This window comes from Giraffa tippelskirchi, chromosome 7 (assembly GCF_054371585.1).
Source record: "Giraffa tippelskirchi isolate mGirTip1 chromosome 7, T2T-mGirTip1v1.2.pri, whole genome shotgun sequence".
Taxonomy (NCBI): Eukaryota; Metazoa; Chordata; class Mammalia; order Artiodactyla; family Giraffidae; genus Giraffa; species Giraffa tippelskirchi.
Window position 1 is genome coordinate 107,639,822 of NC_137281.1, and position 19,511 is coordinate 107,659,332.

At 40.4% G+C, this 19,511-nt stretch overlaps 1 protein-coding gene across 8 annotated transcripts in view; it reads right to left on the reverse strand.

Moving 5' to 3' along the window:
- Positions 1-19,511, reverse strand: part of ZNF609 (zinc finger protein 609) — a 190,727-nt gene that overhangs the window by 39,154 nt on the left and 132,062 nt on the right. For 6 of the 8 annotated variants that reach the window (XM_081507349.1, XM_081507347.1, XM_081507346.1 and 3 more), the window contains one exon: positions 9,783-10,008. In XM_081507349.1, the coding sequence (XP_081363475.1) occupies positions 9,783-10,008 (226 nt within the window). Of the gene's footprint in view, positions 1-9,782; positions 10,009-14,243; positions 14,432-19,511 lie in introns of all 8 variants that reach the window. The other 2 variants (XM_081507350.1, XM_081507348.1) reach the window with 2 other exon arrangements.

Consider the following 19,511-nt stretch of genomic DNA (forward strand, 5'->3'; position numbering starts at 1 on the left):
ACACTTTCCTTTTTTTCCTAACCCCTAACCCTCTAAAAGTACATGGGCCTGGCTTGCCACTATAATTTCACTCAAATACAGAGGAGCCTAAATGGGCCTAACAAAGCCCAAGCCTGGCAGACAAAACACATGGCCATTTAGCAGGGCTGCCTCATGCCAGGGGGAAGCATCTACCTACCCACCCTATCCTGGGGAAATTATCTCCAGCTGCCTAAATTACAAAGTTGATGCCCTATGATTTCTTTGTTCTGTAAAGCCTAAGGGAGATGGGATAATGAAGTAGCAGAAGAGGTAGAGAACAGCCTCTCGTTTCACAGAGTAGTCAAGAGACAGAGAGGGGGCGTGGGGCGGGAGAGAGAAAGAATGTGAGAATCTCACTGGGGTCATTAAGAGGCAGCAGCAGCGACCTGCAAGCAAAGCTCTGTCTAAACTGGTCTGAAACTACTGCTGTGGGAGAAAAAGGCTAGCCGCCAAGTTTGTTAACAGCTTCTGCCCATCATTGTTACAGCGGCTTTATCAATCAGGGCAGGGCCAGGACCTGTTTTGAGCAGCACTGTTAGCACTGAAACAGGAGGGTAAGACAACATCTTCCAGCAGATCTCACCATAACCAATGATGAACAAACAAAGACAATCCCTCTTCTGTTCCACACAAATGATCAGAGAATCATAAATATCAGAACAGAAAGGACCACAGAGCTATGCAGTCCAACCTCCTCATTTTACAAATGAGCCAACTAAATCCCAGACCAGTTAAATAACTTCATCAACAGGGCAAGAAAATGCGAAGGTTTCTAATAGAGTCTTTTCTCCCTTGGAATCATACGTCAAAGCTGAATCAGCTGGGGATAGTGATCAGCCCCCCACTTTAGACCAGAACTATATTTACTGCCTAGGTATCACTTACCGAGGTTCACACAGAAGTATCAGGAACTAACCTATTTGTTAAAGGATAGCACTAGTAACAACATGGGTCTTTTTTTGAGCCCATCTGAGAAGCTTTTGTTACTGAAATATCGAAAGAATCTCATTTGAAATAACCCTTACCTATCTGGCAAGCCCAAATCCTGGCCACCTTGTTGCCTGACTGTCCTTTGCTGGCGGGCAGGGAGGAGGTAGGTAATAGTGCATGAAAGAATCTCTCTGTTTGGAGATTAGTTTATTTTGCAATTTGCAAAATGCTACTCAAAAACTAGTCTGTAACTGAAATTTTTCCTTAGGGCTTTGGAATTTAAATATATGACAGTGGACAGATAACACGATCCATCAGGGTGTTCAAACATGTAACTGCCCTAAAGCATCCCCTAGGAGTAAACTGCTAGGTGGGAAGAATGTGCTGGCTGTTGCTTTGCTGTACAGGAGGCGTTGGGAGAAAGTTAAGTATTGATTTCCCTAATGTTTCCTTTGTATGTCTGCTGTTGCCATGTGGTGGTCTGTTGCTATGAAGATTTGTGGTGCCAGACAATGGCTGCTAGACTCTCTATGACTGTGCTATGGGTACAGCTGATTCTGCAGGAGTCAGGCTCGTAAGCAACTGGCTAAGCAGTGGAGAAACCCTGGTCACTGTGCACCATCTCTCTCTACATAAGTGCTGCCTGAGGCAAGACTGAAGGTGAAAGAGTATTAATTAAGCTAAGGAAAAAGAAAAATCAGTAGCTGAGACCCATCTTAACTTTTCAGCGTGCTTGTGCTTAGTCTCTCAGTTGTGTCCAACTCTTTGCGAACCCATGGACTGTAGCCCACCAGGCTCCTCTTTCCATGGGGATTCTCCAGGCAAGAATACTGGAGTGGGTTGCCATGCCCTCCTCCAGGGCATCTTCCCAACCCAGGGATCGAACCCAGGTCTCCCTCATTGCAGGCGAATTCTTTACCATCTGGACTACCAGAGAAGCCCAAGAATACTGGAGTGGACAGCCGTTTCCTTCTCCAGGGGATCTTTCTGACCCAGGAATTGAACCTGCATTGCAGGCAGATTCTTTACCAGCTGAGCTACCAGGGAAGCCCCAACTTTTCAGTACAAATATCTAAAATTAGATTATTTCACAGTTCACATACATACTTTCTTACATCAGAATAACAGAGAATAAACCAAGGGTAACTATAAAGGTTATTATTTTCATGCAAGATTAACGGACAGCCTCTTTGTTTTAGTGAGAACGACAAAGACCCACAGCTGGGATCTGTAAGCAGATGAGGATGAAGAAGTGCTGAAGCAGGTTCTCAGAGGAGCTACCACAGGCAAACTAACTTCCTGCTAAGCAAAACCACTGCCTACTACTCTGATAATGAGAAAACTTTGGCCCACAGACTGAAGTACAAGGTTCAACCACAGAGTCTGAAGCAGGGCCAATTTTTCTGCTAGGTAACAGGGGCCACAGTACACAGAAGTCACCCTGGGTCTTGTAGATGTCACCTATTTACCTGCCCTCATCCTTCTCCATAGATAACCTTTCTTTCCATCTCAGAGCACATACACACTTTCAGAATATTTGTAATTTAAAGACCACCTAGCCCCCATGATGTTCAGTATGGTAAACCACTAGCTATAAAGAATATTTAAATTTAATAAAAATTAAAATTCAGTTCCTCAATTCAGTGTGCCACATTTCAGGTGCTCAATATCATGTGTCACTAGACTATCATTTTGAAGAGTCTCTTTCCTCCACAAAAAGTTTTACTGGACAGGACAGATCTAGCCCAAGGCCCCATAAATTAGAAATCTCAGGCCAGGAGAAGTTCAGAGACTTATCCACGATCACATTGCTCGCTAACTGTATAATCTGTTCTGGAATCCAACTCTCCAGACTCTAGTTCAGAGGTATTTGTTCTGTACTACTATGCCTTTAGAGCACTATTATTCCTTGAAACAACTCACTTAAACAGCTGCAGACACTCCTAGCTATTGGACTAAAAATATATACCCCGATGTGGAGCTGGGGGATGCACAGCCTTTCCGTGTTTGTGCACATATATGACAAAACCTTTTCCAATTGCAAAAATTGAAAACTTTCTCCTACCCACCAAATCATTAAGCTAGAATTCAGCTTTGGAAGACAGGCCAAGCTTATCATACAGCTTTTCATACCCTCTGGCATACCAGGGATTTGTATTTACTCCCACTTCAGAACTGTGGTCTTAAGGCTTCCCTGGTGGTCCAGTGGTTAAAATCCACCTTGCAATACAGGGGACATGGGTTCAATCCCTGGTTTAGAAAGATCCCACATGCCTTGGAGCAACTGAGCCTTCATGCTCCAACTACTGAGCCCACAGGCCTAGAGCCTGTGCTTGACAGTAACAGAAGGCACCACAATGAGAGGCCTGCACACTGCAAAAGAGAGCAACCCCCACTTGCTGCACTTACTTAAGATTTTTAAGTAAATCTTAAAAACAAACAAAAAATATATACCCCATTTAAAAAAATTGGTCTTAAAGTATTACAACTTCTGTCTTTCTGATATTTTGTTAAAGATCAGACCAATTTCAGAGATGTTTTAAGAAGGTTTTCTACATGGAATGGGAGGGTGAACCTAGATAGATGCTTATCAGAACTTTTTTTTTTTTAACAGCAGAATCCTCTTCAAATATAGTTTACAAAGGAGTTTAACATATAAATCATCCAAAAGTAGAACAGCTCTGGGTTGCATCTGGTTGGGTAGCAGAGGTGGAGCTGGGGCCTGCCCACTCAACACCTCTCACCCCTTCTGACTGCTTCTGAGGTTCCTCCATGCTCATGTTCCTCAGAGAATAACTTCAAACCATTTCCTCTGAAAATGTCTGAAGGTTCTATCTCTGACTTTTACAATCTCAAAAGATTGAAGGTGGAAGTCACTGTTTTTTTAAAAAAAGAAAGTATTCAATACCTTACAAAATCCCTCATTATTTCTGATCAATACATAGCAAATGAGCCCAAGAGAGGCTAATAAAAAATTACCATTTTTACCTGCATGCCTAGAACACATGGGTACAAGCACAATTTGATTAATCAAATATTTACTGATTATTTTACTTTTTGTGTAAAGACTGAATTAGTTCTTGGGAGAAATAAAATGATACATAAAATGTGGTTTCTGGTCTCAACCATCTTATAATTTAATAAAGGAGAAAAGATACATAGGAATTGTGGGTGGCATATATTCATGTCACTGTAGTCCTAGAAGGAGAAGATAAAGAGGATGGCACAGAATAAATGTCTGAAGAAGTAAAGGTCAGAATCCCAAAATTTGGCAAAAGGAAATTCACAGACTTAAGAAGTTAAGTGAACCCCGAAACAGGATAAGCTCAAAGAAGTCCATGTTAGACACATCACATGTCATGATCAAAATGCTGAAAATGACAGAAAAGCTTTGAAAGCGACCCGGGGAAAATAACATACTACTTACAGGGGAACAACTTAAATACACTTACAGGTGTATTTCTCAGAAACTATAATAGGCAAAAGGAAGTAAAACACTTTTAAAGTACTAAAAGAAAGGTAAACCTAGATTTCTATATAAGAAAAAAATTTTAGGAATAAAAGTGAAATAAAGGCATTCTCAGAGAATTAATAGGCAGTGGACCTGCTCTAAAAGAATTAATAAAGGAGAATATTCAGACAGAATGCAAACAACAGAGGGGACTCAGAACATTAGGAATGGAGGAAGAACAACAGAAATGTGAAGTGTCTGGGTAAATATAATAAACTAGTTTCTTGAATTCTTTGAAGTATAAAAGATCATTGAAAGGGAAAAAAATTTAAGTGGTCTGATGGGGTTTTCAGTGTATTAGATGTAATACATAAAACCAGGGGTTTGTAAACTTTTTCAAAAGCTTGACAAAGGGAAACGAATTAGGTGGGACGCAGATGCTGTTTTACTTTTCTCCTTCATTTTCAAGCCTGAAGAGTACATGTGATAGCTAGAGCTACATTAGCAATTTCATAATAAGTAAGTAACTTGAAGGAGCCTGGAACACTGATTACACTGAAGCCATCATACCAGCCTCAGATTGTCTACCTTTAGAATTTTCGTACATTACAACATTTTCTGTTTCTAGCAGCCAAACTCCATTCTTAACTCAATGTTTCCTCAACTTTCCCCACTGTGGCACACATAGTAAATGAAAAAACATACTCTGGATGAAGCTGCTTGTCTGGAGGAAAGGGACTAGGGCACCAGCTGCCACAGGTCCCACCCTAGAGGACACTAGGACAGAATGACCGATACTTCAGCATCCTAAAACCCATCAGGAGTTTCTGTCCTAATGAATACAAGGAGGAAGAGGGACTGACACAAAATAAAGAGAATAACCAATTTAGAAAGAAACATATGGAAATCTGGGGAAGTGCAACATTACAAAAGGAAGAGAGGTGAGTTCAGAGAATGAATAAATAGCAGAGCTTTTAAAAGTCTAGGAAGAGCGGAGAGAAGACCTTTGGAAAGCAGATGATCACTGGTATGAGAAATGTTTCAGTCAAATGGTAGCAGAAGAAATCTGACAGCAAGACATTAGATGATACTGGGCAGGTAAAAAGAGACTGAAAATAGCAATAGCAAGAAGTGAAGAAAAGGGGAGAGGTCAGTAGTTCAAAGGGGTAGCAACGATGAGGAAAATATTTTCACTATAAGGAAGTATTGAAGTGGGAAAGAGCTTAAACAGAAGAGGAAAGCATGAAGATGAAGAAAAAAGTAGATAAAATTCAAGGTGTCAAGTCAACGAATCTTTGGAATAAGAGAAAAAGGAAGTAATAGCATTAGAAAAACACACTTTAATAAAGAGGAGGGAAGTTGGAGGACTTAGGTGGGTGGCTTTGATCTTAGTTATTTAAGAGCACAAGCAGAGAATGCATTGGACTGATGAAATCTTGAGAGTGAAGTAAGTACTGTGGAATGCAAATGTAATAGAGAAATGAGGGGATTGCCAAGCAGCACTGCAAGCTCATTTTATGTCAGCCAGCATAAACTTGCATCAAAAACAGCTCAGTTTTGTGAATTCTTTCATTTGTCAGTCTAGGGTCGGGGGTTGAAAAATGGGAGGTGGAGATTTCCTGAATTTGAGACTGGCAAGATAAGCAGATTAATTTTCTGTTCTATATAAACAAGTGTATAATAAAATTTCATCAATGGTATTAATATTTTTCAGTCTTCACTCTCATGATTGGCATATGAAACCATTCATTTTCAAGATGCCATAGTCAACTAGTATTGGATCCATGCTGATTTCAAGGTTTAAAGCCATAGATTATAATAACTTACAAGCTTGGATATGTCCTTGTTGGTCATCCAATTCAACTATACTTAAGATATGAAGTAACTAAGGTCCAAAGAAGTTAAGGAAATTGTCCAAGGTCACAACAATAGTGGCAGAGACATAGAGGTCTTCTGATTTTTCACTCCAAGGCTCTTTCCAGTATATCACAAATTTGTCTCGAAAGCACATTTGCCAAAGTAAAATATATCACTAGTGATGGCCTTCGACCTAGGCTGCAGTCTAGAAAGGAGAATGTGTAGCACTTTCTGGAATTCTTATCTAATAAGTCAGCTCTGCCTTTCTTTAAAATACCATAGAAGCCAGTAAGCAATTTTGCCTAAACAGAAGTATATGGTCTTATACATTGAGGTTTCTTATACATTGTTTCCAGGACCGTGGGTTAAGGTAAGATTTGTAAACCAGAAATAGACTTGGGACCTGTTATTTCGATTTGAAGTAAGGTAGGACAAGGTGAAATCAGGGAGAAGCAGACCTCTGCATAAATGCTAAGAATACATCTCAAAAAAGCAAAGGAAGACAGACAGTCCAGGTTATACTTGGATCTTCTTAATAGTCCTAAAGTTGAGCCTAGTTAAGGAGGATCTTTGTAGATGCCGGCTGAATTACAAACAGCCTAAAAAGAGATGAGATCTGCAGGAATTTCAAAATACCTCCAAGGTAAGGTTTATAGTGAGAAATAGGAAAGAAAGAAGCAACGCTGCAGAACAGGTAAGCAAAGAAATCAGGAAGAACTCAGGCCATGACCCCTACACCTGTTCTCTGCAAGGGGGCTCAGTTCTACAGAGAGCACAGGACCCTCCATTCCCCTTGGAGACCAAGCATTTATAGTTTCTCTCTAAGGCAGAAGGGCTTTTCAGTTTGAAGACAGTAGTTTGCTGGGCAAAGAGACAGAAAGTATAAAAAAACTGGGGTAGCAGACAAGAAACCTACACAGCAGGAAGGACTTTTTTTTTTTTAAAGTGTATGTATATAGTTCTTACTATTAATTTGAAAATGGACTCAGTATACTAGGTCTTCTAGATTTGCCAAGAATGATCTTTGCAGGAAATCTCTGTTATCTAAAGATGAAAATGTGAACCAGCTCTGATCCCAATTCAGACCTTTGCCAACAGACAGTACAGGTGAAGGCCCTCTGGGATGGCCAGAAAGCAAAGAAGAGTAGAGTGTATCACTCCAGAACAGTTCTCTTTCCCTTGGGATGAAAGAAAAAGAAGAGAAGAATAAGCCCTGAAACACAATATGGTAAGTGGGGGAAAATACAGTATTAAAAGTAAGAGAACTGACATCTTACAGGTTTAAATAAATCAGAATGATTTTAAACTTGGTGAAAATAATATTTATTCTGAGTTTCAGAGAAGGTATAGAATTCTGAAAAGTATCTGAGTTTATAGTATCTATTACATATATACTAACATAGATCCAGAAATGACAATGAGATGGTGTAAGCATCCATTCATTCAAATAAATGTTTGTGAGGGCCTGGCATTAAGTATTGGGGATATAATAGTGAGCAAAACACAGTCCCTGAGCTCACAGAACTTTTACAACAGTGGAAGAAATATACATTAGTAGAAAAATGCTGCGAATTCCCTGGTGGTCCAGTGGCTAAGACTCCAGTGCTACCAATGCAAGGGACCTGGGTTCGATCCCTGCTCAGGGAACTAGATCCCACATGCTGCAAGACCTGGCACAGCCAAATAAATAAATAATATTTTTCAAAAATAGAAAAATGTAATTATATACAATATTACAAAGTGTGGTAAGTGCTGTGAAATAAAGTACAGGGTACACTGAAAGTGTGTAACAGGGGAATTTGCTAATAGGCTGCCAGTGACAACCACAGACTCTTTCATAACAAACAATTAAAAAAAAAAAAACCTATGCTAACATCCCCCTAGTAGGGAGGGAGAACAAGAATCCCCAGATAAAAAGGTAACCGTTGTTCTCAGGAGAGGGAAAAGGTTATTAGCCTCATTCTCACAGTTTTTATCAGGTTTACATACATGAAAAGTATATTGCTCTTGGAGAAAATCACTACTATAAAGATGGGTGCAATACAGTAAATTGGCAGGAAATTGATGGTTTTGATCTTCAACATACTGAAGCAACAGGCCCTGAAGTTTGCTTGGTGGCACAGAGCTGTGATCTGGATATGTTTGTAATCCCAATAGACTCTGGCTGTTCAGACATGTGGCCATAGGCAGACGACATTTTTAAAATCAGAGATAGCCACTTGGGATTTCCAGACTGTATATTGTATACATACTTACAGTGTCAACCTCTAGGTCAACCTCTCTCTTCACAGTTTCTAACACAATGGGATTATTTTCTTCTTCTTTTTGCATTATGGTCTCAGACACAGAATAAAACCTCATCAGCAATGTTATTCTGAAAGCTGAAACTTTACTATATTGCTAACAACAAGAGAGCCAAGAACACAGAATTCTTAACCTGTATCACATCAGTGTCTGCTGCATGGAAAACTGAATCACAACAAAATATTCAGAGAAACAGAATTTTTTTTTTTTTTACTGGAATGATTAAAATGAATTGCCTGAATTTCCATGGGCAGACTGACAAGATAGCTTATGATAATCAGAGATAATTAGCTGTGCTCCTCTGAGCTTCTAAACTCCTCAGAGTGGTGACGCTTTGAAAGCCTGGTTACTGATGCAAAGACCTGATGGGACTCTGAGGCCCAGCCTCTCTAACCACACATTCTTTGACAAGGACTTGGATTCTTTATAAAAAGGATGTACACCGAAATCAAATTGCCATAGATGGTACCAAGGGGATCTAAAATATCTGGTTAAGTCCCTTTGCACCCCTAATTTTTCAGGTTAACAAACTTTCAAAACAGAAGAGATTCTGTTGTCAGGGGCAAGCGGAACATACAAGCAGCAGCACCCTACAGTGAGCCAACTGTTTACTGAATGCCTGAAAACAAGCCCATGTAAACAGTTCCCTGTTGCCTAGGCCTATACAATCTGTACTAAGTGACAGATGCATAAAGTGGTGTGGGTGGCTAGGCAATGAGGCAACTAGTAGGAAGGAGCTGGCTGTGCCTCCAGGTGTTAAAAAAGGCAAGACTTGCATATTCAATGAGTCAACACTAAGTCAAGTTAAGACTGACTGTTTTCCATTTCCTTGACTCCCACAGCTGCCCTTTTGTTACTTTTTCTCTTCAAGCCTGACCCAAAAGTTCATGTATATTCAAATTCTCCCATATAAAATGATAGAGAGGGAAACAGTATAGATACAGTTTGAGTTATATGGCCAGCACCTATTAAATGACTGCTTAAATACCAGGGCCAACACTGTTGAATGGCTATGAAGGGGAGATAATTAAAAAAAACTGGCAGTCTCTAGAAGCTAAGCAATTTTACAGAGAAGTTTGCTATAATCTTCTGGGTAGGTATCACCAGCAAACGATGGTCATATGAGACTCCTAATAAATACTTGGAATTATTTACAACCATAGTCCTTGTTGACAGAAGCAGGATGAGAAGGTACAGGAAAGCCACACGTAGTACTTACCGTCTTCGGTTTCCTGCCACACGATGCCCTCGAGGTTGACACTTGTCCCAGGTTCGCAGGGGCCCAGACACTCAGGCTCTGTGGCCAGAGCCACATCACATGTGTTGACCCCAACGGATCGGGTACGAACCATGATCTGCTCACAGGGGGATGAGATGTCATTATTGACCACTGGCACCAAAAGGTGCAGTGGCAGCACTGCTGGTGTGGAGACAGGGGACTCCATCTGTGGGGAAGAGAAAGCAGTAGATGAGTTGCAAAGAGAACATTTACAGGAAATATCTTCTCTGTATTTAATCTAGTCCTACCTCCTTTCCTGCCAGAAAGCAGAGGGCTTTAAATATAAGACTTTAGTCCTTATTTTCATGTTCTAGCTCATGATACCACTATAAATCTAAGTGGTTGAGATGGGTGCACCCTGGGATAGAAGAAGCTCTATTTCTTATTAACGGCCCTCCTCATAAACTGTGCTTGGCTAAAAGTGTATTAAAAAAATTGTCTCTTTTAAAAATCTACTAAAAGAGAATCAGGGCCAGACTTCAACAGTGAGAGAAGAGAGCACACAGACTGATGAGAAAGAAAAGGCTCAGCTTCTAAGGCATGTTCTACTGCTGCCACTCTGCTGCTCTGCAACCCATCATTCAACAAATAATACATTAATCAGGTATAAAATCGAAGAACACATATGGGGATAAAGAGAGGGAGAAATATCCAGATCCTAGGAATGCCACTCCAGGAAGACTGGAGCTTTAGTTCGTCTTTGGGTAGAAGGAAATGTACTTAAAAGTTACAGGAGGGCTGATGGGGGTTTCTAACCCATAGCGATTATAGCAGCCATAGGTTAACGACAATGACATTTCAGAGTGTGAATCTAACATCAAATGTGCAGAGAAGAAACAGGAGGTACTACTACTACCCAGAAGCCAATCCACAGCAGTCTGCACATGAAGCTGAATACACACACATACATAAGAATAGTCAAACACAAGAACCAGCAGTCTGGGACTTCCCTGGTGGTCCGGCAGTTAAGAGTCTGCTTGCCAATGCAGGGAACGTGGGTTCAATCCCTGGTCATGGAAAATCCCACATGCTGTGGGGCAACTAAGCCTGTGTGCCCCAACTACTGAAACTTGGGCACCCTAGAGCCCATGCTTTGCAACAAGAGAAGCTACCGCAACGAGAAGTTGGTGCACAACAACTAGAGAGTAACCCCTGCTCCCCGCAACTAGAGAAAGCCTGCATGTGACAACGAAGACCCAGCACAGCCCCCCACCCCCAAAGAACCAGCAATCTCTACCACCAAAACTAGACCCTCTCACAAGAATGCAATTTTACTTAGATTCCAAGAAGAAAGCAACACATTTAGAGTTAGAAGTTGTAACAAAGAGCAACAATCCCTTAATTCTTTAAACCCTAGCATTTATCAGGTTGACAAAGTACCAACTCTGAGATAATAGTGCCCACATCCTAACTAAACAGTGTCTGGCACATGCAAAGGCACTCAGTACACACTGACAATCTTCCTAAAGATTATGTATGATACCAATCAGAAGACCTAAAAAAGAGGAGTCAAGGATTGGGACACTCTTTCCCTTGTGAAAGACCAGCTTGAATATACTCCTTCAACAGGCCCACATTCAGAGTGAGGGACCCATGTACCCACTATCAAAGCTGCTGCACAGTTCTGTGACAGGACTCTGGTCCTGAAATAGTTTACTGCATGACCACCACTCTACCTATAATCCATCTCCCTCATTTTAAACACAAATATGCACTCACAAACATCTTCCTGGCCTCAAACACTACCCTGGCAGCCGAGGTCTGGGTGTTGAATACATTCTCTATAAGTAGCTCTGAATTCTTGGCTTAGAAATCAAGTGATATTTGCAGATTATCACTATCAGAGTCCACAGAATGCTAAAACACTGGTTCTGATTAATTCTCGTCCCCGAATAGCTGCCAAAACATTATCCTTATCTGTTTGTGGTTACACACATCCACCATGTACTTTCCTAACTCCACCCTTTTCATTAAATGAAAGTGGAAGCCTGTCCAGTGAATCTTCTGCATAATGATAAATGCCAAGAGGCATTTTTGGTCTTTTGTACTCCTGAAAATGAGGCATTTATAATTCAATCTGACAAACTTCTTGGGATGTGTTAGATCCCTGAAAAACTCTTTAAAATTTCTAAGCACAGATCTGAAGGTAAGAACAACAGAAAAAATAAACTGGATTTCCTACTATTCCTGTGTAGTGCTAGATTCTGGGTCTAATCATTAAGCCCTCTCAGGAATGCTTTTAGACAGTGGTTCATTAACTCTTTGAAAAGAAAGTTTCCTAGAGATTTCACCCATGAGAATTATCAGAAAGGGAAATTAGAGAGTATTCAGATCATCTTTACTCTTGGCCTCGCCTCTGTTTCTTGGGTCTTTCTCTTGGGGAAGAATTGAGATAGAAGTAACTTCAGAGTTAGTTAATATGTGCATTTCCTTTGCTTAGAATCTGTCGCCTTTTCTATACCTTTCTTCTACTAGCAAGAGAAATTCCTGCAAAGTCCTCTTTCTTGAACAAAGAAATTGGCCCAAACCTTCTAGGTCACTCCTGTGAACTTTCTGACTGCCTGGCTTGAGCAAGACCTATTGCCAACCTGTCCCATTGCTGAGGCAGCAATCCAAATCAGAGAAGGAAGCAAGTCCCCAGCTAGTCACCTACACACTCTCTGCCATCAAGGACAGCTCTTTTCTAGAAGTGGTTTCATTTCCTGTTAATTTATTCAGTACTGCTGGGAGGCCAGGGAAAAGATAAGCTACTGACATTCTGGACAAAGGTAAGCTCCCAATTCTATACTGACAGATTCAGAAAACAACATCTAAGATGTAAGCACAAAACACCACTGTTGTATTCAAGCAGCTTGTTAAATTAAACCCTAAATATCTGAAGAGAAAAAACTTAGCTGAACTGATCACTAAGAATAACAGAATTAATACACGAGGAGCTGATTAATATGTCAAACTACTACTAATCGAAGTTATTAGTAAGTTACTAAGTAGAGCTCAGTATCTGTTTGTGTGAGGATGACTTAACTATTTGATTAGTTAAAAGGGATTTGGGGGAATGAGAAGGGAGGAAACGCGCCTTCGGATTTGGAACTACTGTTCAATTTCCTTCTACTTTGCAACAGAAATCTAAGGAGAAATCACAGAGCAGCACAATAATGTTTAATTACAGCTCTAGCTCTGCTAATTACTGTTTGGTCACATCTATAATCTACATTAAGCCATAGTGCATAATAAGCAGCTCTGTGATATTCATCTAATAAGTTAGGTGACTTTGCGGGATTTCAAATTCTACTATTCATTGGAACAAACATAGCTTCATTTATCTTTCTCCAGGAGAGGATAAAAATCAAAAAAGGACTCATTTTGCCATCTTTCCTGCATATCTAGGATGCAAAAGGCAGGGATTGTCAAAAGACTGATGCCAGCAGGGAAAATAAGGAATAAAAACAGGCACAGTTAGGGTCACTGAATACCTTCACAGCTATGATAACAATAAAAGCTGGCCAATTCTCAGATTCTGAAATGCTAAGAAGTGCCACCATGGCTCCAGGGGCTCGCTGAAATGGGAAGGTAAACAACACAACAAAAGAGAAACCTGAAAAGAGACAGAAAACTTAAAAGATGGAGATCTCTGAAGTTTCCTAATATTTCGTGTCCTTTATCTTTTAATGATACTTCTTTTCAATTCACCTTTAGATATTAGCCTAATAGCACCTATTAGGGATCTGAGTGCTGATAGGCAGGTGACACAGAAATGAGGACTGGGAGAATAAAGAAAGGCCAGAGCCATTAATCTCCCTGCAAGAAGTGATTATATACTGACTTCAGCTGCCTCCCACACTTTTGAGAGGCACTAACCGAGGAAAAGACCGCAACATAATTTTAGGGGTAGAAAATGAAGCGAAAATGTATTTGGGACAGACTTTCTCCTTCACAAATATGAGTCTGATATCATTACCTTCACACTCAAAAGGCAGAAAGGAAGCTGGTTCTACTGATAACTTCAGTAGCTCTACGAAACCCCCTTTTATCCAAGAATGAAAGATTATTGGGGATGATGGTTAGATGAATGTTCAGATTAATCAGAAAAGATTGTGCAGAAAGTAGAATGTCATCAAATATACTAAATACTATATTAATAAGATCCCTGGAGTAGGAAATGGCAACCCACTTCAGTATTCTTGACTGGAAAATTCAATGGACAGAGGAGCCAGGTAGGCTACAGTCCATGGGGTTGCGAAGAGTTGGACACAACTCGGCATGTGTGCACACATACACATTAATAAGAAGTCTTCTTTCTTCAATAATTCCAAAGGTTCTTCAAGATTTTATAGCGACTCAGCATTAGTAACACTAACAGTAATGTATGTTCTTGATTCATGGACAAATGTAAGTACTCACCCTGGTACAGTATAGCAAACTTGATTTGCTCACAAGGCCATCTTGGTGGCTCTGATGGTAAAGGATCTGCTTGTAATGCTGGAGTCTTGGGTTCAATCCCTGGGTCAGGAAGATCCCCTGGAGAAGGGAATGGCTACCCACTCCGGTATTCTTCCTGGAGAATTCCATGGACAGAGAAGCCTGGTGGGCTACAGTCCAAGGGTCACAAAGAGTTGGGCATGACTGAGTGGCTAACACACATTATAAAAAAACCAGGTAATTAAAAAAAATCCTATTTATCAGTTTATTGTGTTATTTCTCTCAAGTTAAATATTCATTGGTAGGACCGATGCTAAAGCTGAGATCCAATACTTTTTTGGCCACCTGATGCAAAGAGCCAACTCATTGGAAAAGACTCTGATGCTGGGAAAGATTGAGGGCAGCAGAAGGGTACGACAGAGGATGAGATGGTTGGATGGCATCACTGAATCAATGGACATGAGTTTGAGCAAACTCCTGGAGACAGTAAAGGACAGGGGAGACCGGCGTGCTGCAGTCCATGGGGCCATAAATAGTTGGATATGACTTGATGACTGAACAACAACAAACTAAAACACAGGGGGAAAAATTCTCAAATTATTTGAATTGTCTTCTATCGATTGGCAATTTGAGATAAAATAAGTTCGCTGTATTTTTTTTTTTTTTTTTAATTTAGGGCTGGAACTTTGCTGATGGCCCAGTGGATAAGAATCCTTCTGCCAAAGCAGGGGACATGAGTTTGATCCCTGGTCCAGGAAGATTCCAAATGCAGTGGAGCAACTAAGCCCGTGGGCCACAACTACCAAAGCCCGCGAGCTCTAGGGACCACAAATCGCAACTACTGAGCCTATGTGCTGAAACTACTGAAGCCCGCATGCCCTGAAGCCTGTGCTCTGCAACAAGAGAAGCCATTGCAGCCCCTGCTCACCACAACTAAGAAAGCCTGTGCAAAGCACCGAAGACCCAGTGCAGCCAACGATAAATAAATAAATAAATATATTTTTTAAAATTTTAGGGGACTTCCCTGGTGGTCCAGTGGTTAGGGATTTGCCTTGCAATGCAGCGGATGCTGGTTTGATCCCTGGTTGGGGAACTAAGATTTCACATGCCTCAAGCAACTAAGCCCATGCACTCAAGAGCCCACGCACCACAACTAGAGTCTGTGCTCCACAACAAAAGATCCTGCGCAACATAACAAAGATCCCATGTGCTGCAACTAAGACCTGACATGGCCAAATAAATAAGTATTTTAAAAAATTTAGGATTTTTTTTTCTTATTCTGAAAGATTCTTACTGCTAGAGGCTGGTGGTGGAAATCATGGAATAACTGAAGATGAAGGCCAAAGTCCAAATTCTTCCTCTCCATGAAGCTCTTCTCAGAATGCAACAGAACATTCCTTGTAAATCCCAAAATAGCTTAACGTTTAACTAGTAGTGAAGGAGAAAATAGCCTCTTTCAAACATTAAGTACCTTTCCAAGTGTCTCTCCAAGTAAATGAAAGAAGGAAGGGAGGGAGGAAGGAAGAGTGAAAAGAAGGAAGGAAGGGGTTAGGAGGGAAGGGGAGGGGAAAGGAAGGCAGAGGGGGGAGAAAGAAGTTTGCTGGTTTGCTGAACTTCCAGATTTCACATGGGTTGCTTTGAAGAATTTTATTGTAACTCTGGTTAATTTCAGAACATTTTGAAGCACTAGACAAGGAGAAAAAAGAGCAAAAGATGTGGTAGTTGGCATCATAGCCAAACATCAAACAGCTCTTAGAAGCTACATATTCTATTATTCACAGAAGACTTACTTTTGCATTCAATTTCAACCAGCCAGCACCTGGTCAAGGTCAGCACTGAAGGCTGTTTCAATGTGCACTAGAAAGTGCAACTGCAGTCAACACATAATTTGAAGACTACAGATTAGCCATAGGGAGTTCTCCTGTGATGATCCCTATAGAGAGAATCTCAGGCTCAGATCCTAAAGACCTCTTCTAGTGAAGAGGAGATGTCAGATCAAATGATCCTAATATTCAAGCCTTTCTAAAACTCCCAAAGTGTGGGACTGAATAAATTATACTGGGAATTGAACAAAGGAAAAAAAAATCTCATAAGCAAAACCAACGCACAACACAAATCTCACGGCAGTGTCCAATGCTATGGCAAAGGTTTTTGCTGAATGCAGCATCTCTTTTGCTCTTCCAAGTCTTCTCACTCTGCAATCTCCTGCCCACTTGAATTCACCAATTTTCCTTCAGCAAAGCTATCCCCTGTGATGAGTAACCACAGGAACCCAAGAACTACCTCTGAAACTGACCACAGTTTTTTCCCACAGAAGGTTGATGATCCCTCCCCTCCCATTCCTATAATGTTCCAAAGGAAGCACTAGAATTGGCTCTCAAGAATATAGGATTGTATAAAAATTCATCCTTTGGCTACAACTACTTCCCTTCCTGAACACACTTCTTACCTCCTTTTACCTACTCATTTCCTAAAAAGTCACGGCTGGAACGTGTCTTTTCTACTCCATTCTCCTCCCACTTAAGTAAACACAACAGAAAGCTAAACCTTTCTCTGAACCATTCAGAATCACAGATGTCAAAGAAGAGTCTCAGCTTATCCTACAATATGGATGGACAAATTGTACTAAAGAACCTAATTATCATTTGCATCGATGGTCCTACGAGCATTTTAACTGAGACATCACAAACCACATTGTGCTCTGCAGTAGCTTGGGAAGGAGAAATGCGAAGGACTCTCCCTGCTTTAAGCCAGCTGTTCTTAAACTTCTTGTCTTGGGAAACCTTTACAGATTTTTTAAATTGAGAACCTTACACAGCTTTTATCTATGTTGGCTATATCTGTTGATATTTACTGTGTTAGAAATTAAAACTGAAAGATTTTAGTTCTTGACTTTGTGGTAGATACCCTGACTAGACATGTGATGACACTGCATAGAACTAAACACACTCACACACGACATGAGTGCAAGTAAAATGGGGAGAATTTGAACATGATAGGTGGATTGCAGCAATGTCAACATCCCTATTGTGGCCTGGTTCTAGAGTTTTGCAAGGAGTTACCATTGGGGAAAACTAGGTAAAAGTTACACAAGATCTCTATGAATTGTTTATTATAACTACAATTATCTCAAAATAAAAAGATTAATAAAAAGTTGAGAATACCAAAGAGGTGTGTGTGTGTGGCAGATCAGTCTCTCTAGTGCCTATCTGTCTCAAATTGCTAAGGGTAAGAAGTCTCTGAGGGGCTGCCCTGGTGGCTCAGTGGTAAAGAATCTGCCTGCCAATGCAGGAAACATGAGTTCGATCCCAGGTCCAAGATCATCCCACATGCTGCAGAGCAACTAAGCAACTAGGCCTGTGCCCCACAACTGAGCCTGTGCTCTGAAGTGTACTACACTGCACTACACACACAGTTCTGTACCTTATCTCTCATGGAACAAAAATGTAGGTAACTGTTTTAAGCTTTAAATCCTCATTTTCCTAAAAGATTGGATGAAATCTCAGCTCTGTAAAAACATGGAAGTATATCTATACTTCATAGGGTCATTGTAGCAATCAACTGAATATAAAGTTTGGTATACAGTGTATAGTGCCCAAGACACAGTAAGTGTTCTATAAATATTAGCCAACAACAACGATGATGATGATAGTAATAATAACAAAATCTTGTAATTTAATTCAATATTTCAGTCTTTTATGACACTGTCAATCTCTATTCAGACATTCAATAGTTGAACTATCCATCTGTAGTGGTTCACTCTAGTATAGTTTTTACTTCATTATGTTTTCCCTTCTCTTGTACAGGAATTTCTTTTTCCTGTGGGAAACCCATTCCCCCAACATCACTCTACTACAGGAGTGGGCCCAACTCTACTCAGACTATACAGGATAGGTTCTCCATAAGTTATGGAAGTGTGAAAGTGTTACTCATTTAGTCATGTCCAACTCTTTGCGACCCCATGGACTGTAGCCCACTAGGCTCCTCTGTCCATAGAATTCTCTAGGCAAGAACACTGCAGTGGGGGGCCCTTCCCTTCTCCAAGGAATCTTTCCAACTCGGGGATCAAACCTGGGTCTCCTGTGTTGGCAGGAGGATTCTTTAGCATTTGAGCCACCAGGGAATCCCTCTATAGGTTATAGAGATTCTTTTTTCCTCTGGTCCCTTAAGCTGGAAGGACTAATTAACCCTGGAGCTGCTAGTGGCCATTTTTCCTTAATACTTCAAAAAGGCTTGTCTGAGAATAAAGCCAATTTAGGAGAAAGTAGAATAGAGAGATGAGCAAAGGTAAAATCCTAGTGACATTATTTGAACTCCTGTCAAAAACTAAAAAACTCCACTGGTGAGAACCTATAAATCCCTTGTTTGCTTGAACTAGCTTGAGCCAGGTTTCCATCACAACTGAAAAAGTCTTGACCATAACGTATCACCCACAAATTTATATACATACTTTCTATTTAGTCACAAGTTATAATGAAAATGCTGAACAAGACTAGACAAAAGGCAGAGTGTTGTGGTATACCACCTTCATCCGAGCGAACATCTAGTGACCAATATTCTTTAAATTTGGAGCTCTTCAGCCGACTATAAAGTCACCCAACTGTATCACCATCCTGTCCAGCTTTCACTGACATGTCATCAAGAATATCGTAACAGGCTTTTTCAAATATCTTGAAGAAATCAAGGCACTCCAATCTACCCATCCAAGAATTCTTTTGGGAAAAGAAAGTTTAGAGTGTTATGTTTTAGAACTTAATTTGGCTGCAATAATAATAAGCATTATTTTCTTTCCCAGATTCCTCTCTTCATTCAGAAACAGTAAATACTTACTACAATCAAAGCATTATATTATGGCAAGGGATTAATCTTAATATGATTCCTATCCCTAGGTCTGGACAGGCAAATAAATGTGAACAAGTAATTAAAGGATGCAAAAAGAGGTAAGCACAAAAGTGGCTAACCACTTCTGTACACTTGGGAGAGAAGCAGGTGATATTTCAGCTGAGTTTTCAGAGCAAGTTCAAGGAAGATAAGAAAAATTAGGTTATTTTAGTTAGATGCAATACCAAAGACATGGTTAGAGAGGGAACTACAATAGTTCGGCATGAAGGGAATGGTGGAAGTGGTAGAAAATTACATGTCATGCTAAAGAAAGTCACTGTGGAGTTTTAAGCATGAAAGTGATAAAATCCAATGTTGTGTTGCTGTTGTTCAGTCGCTTAGTTGTGTCCAACTCTTTGTGACCCCATG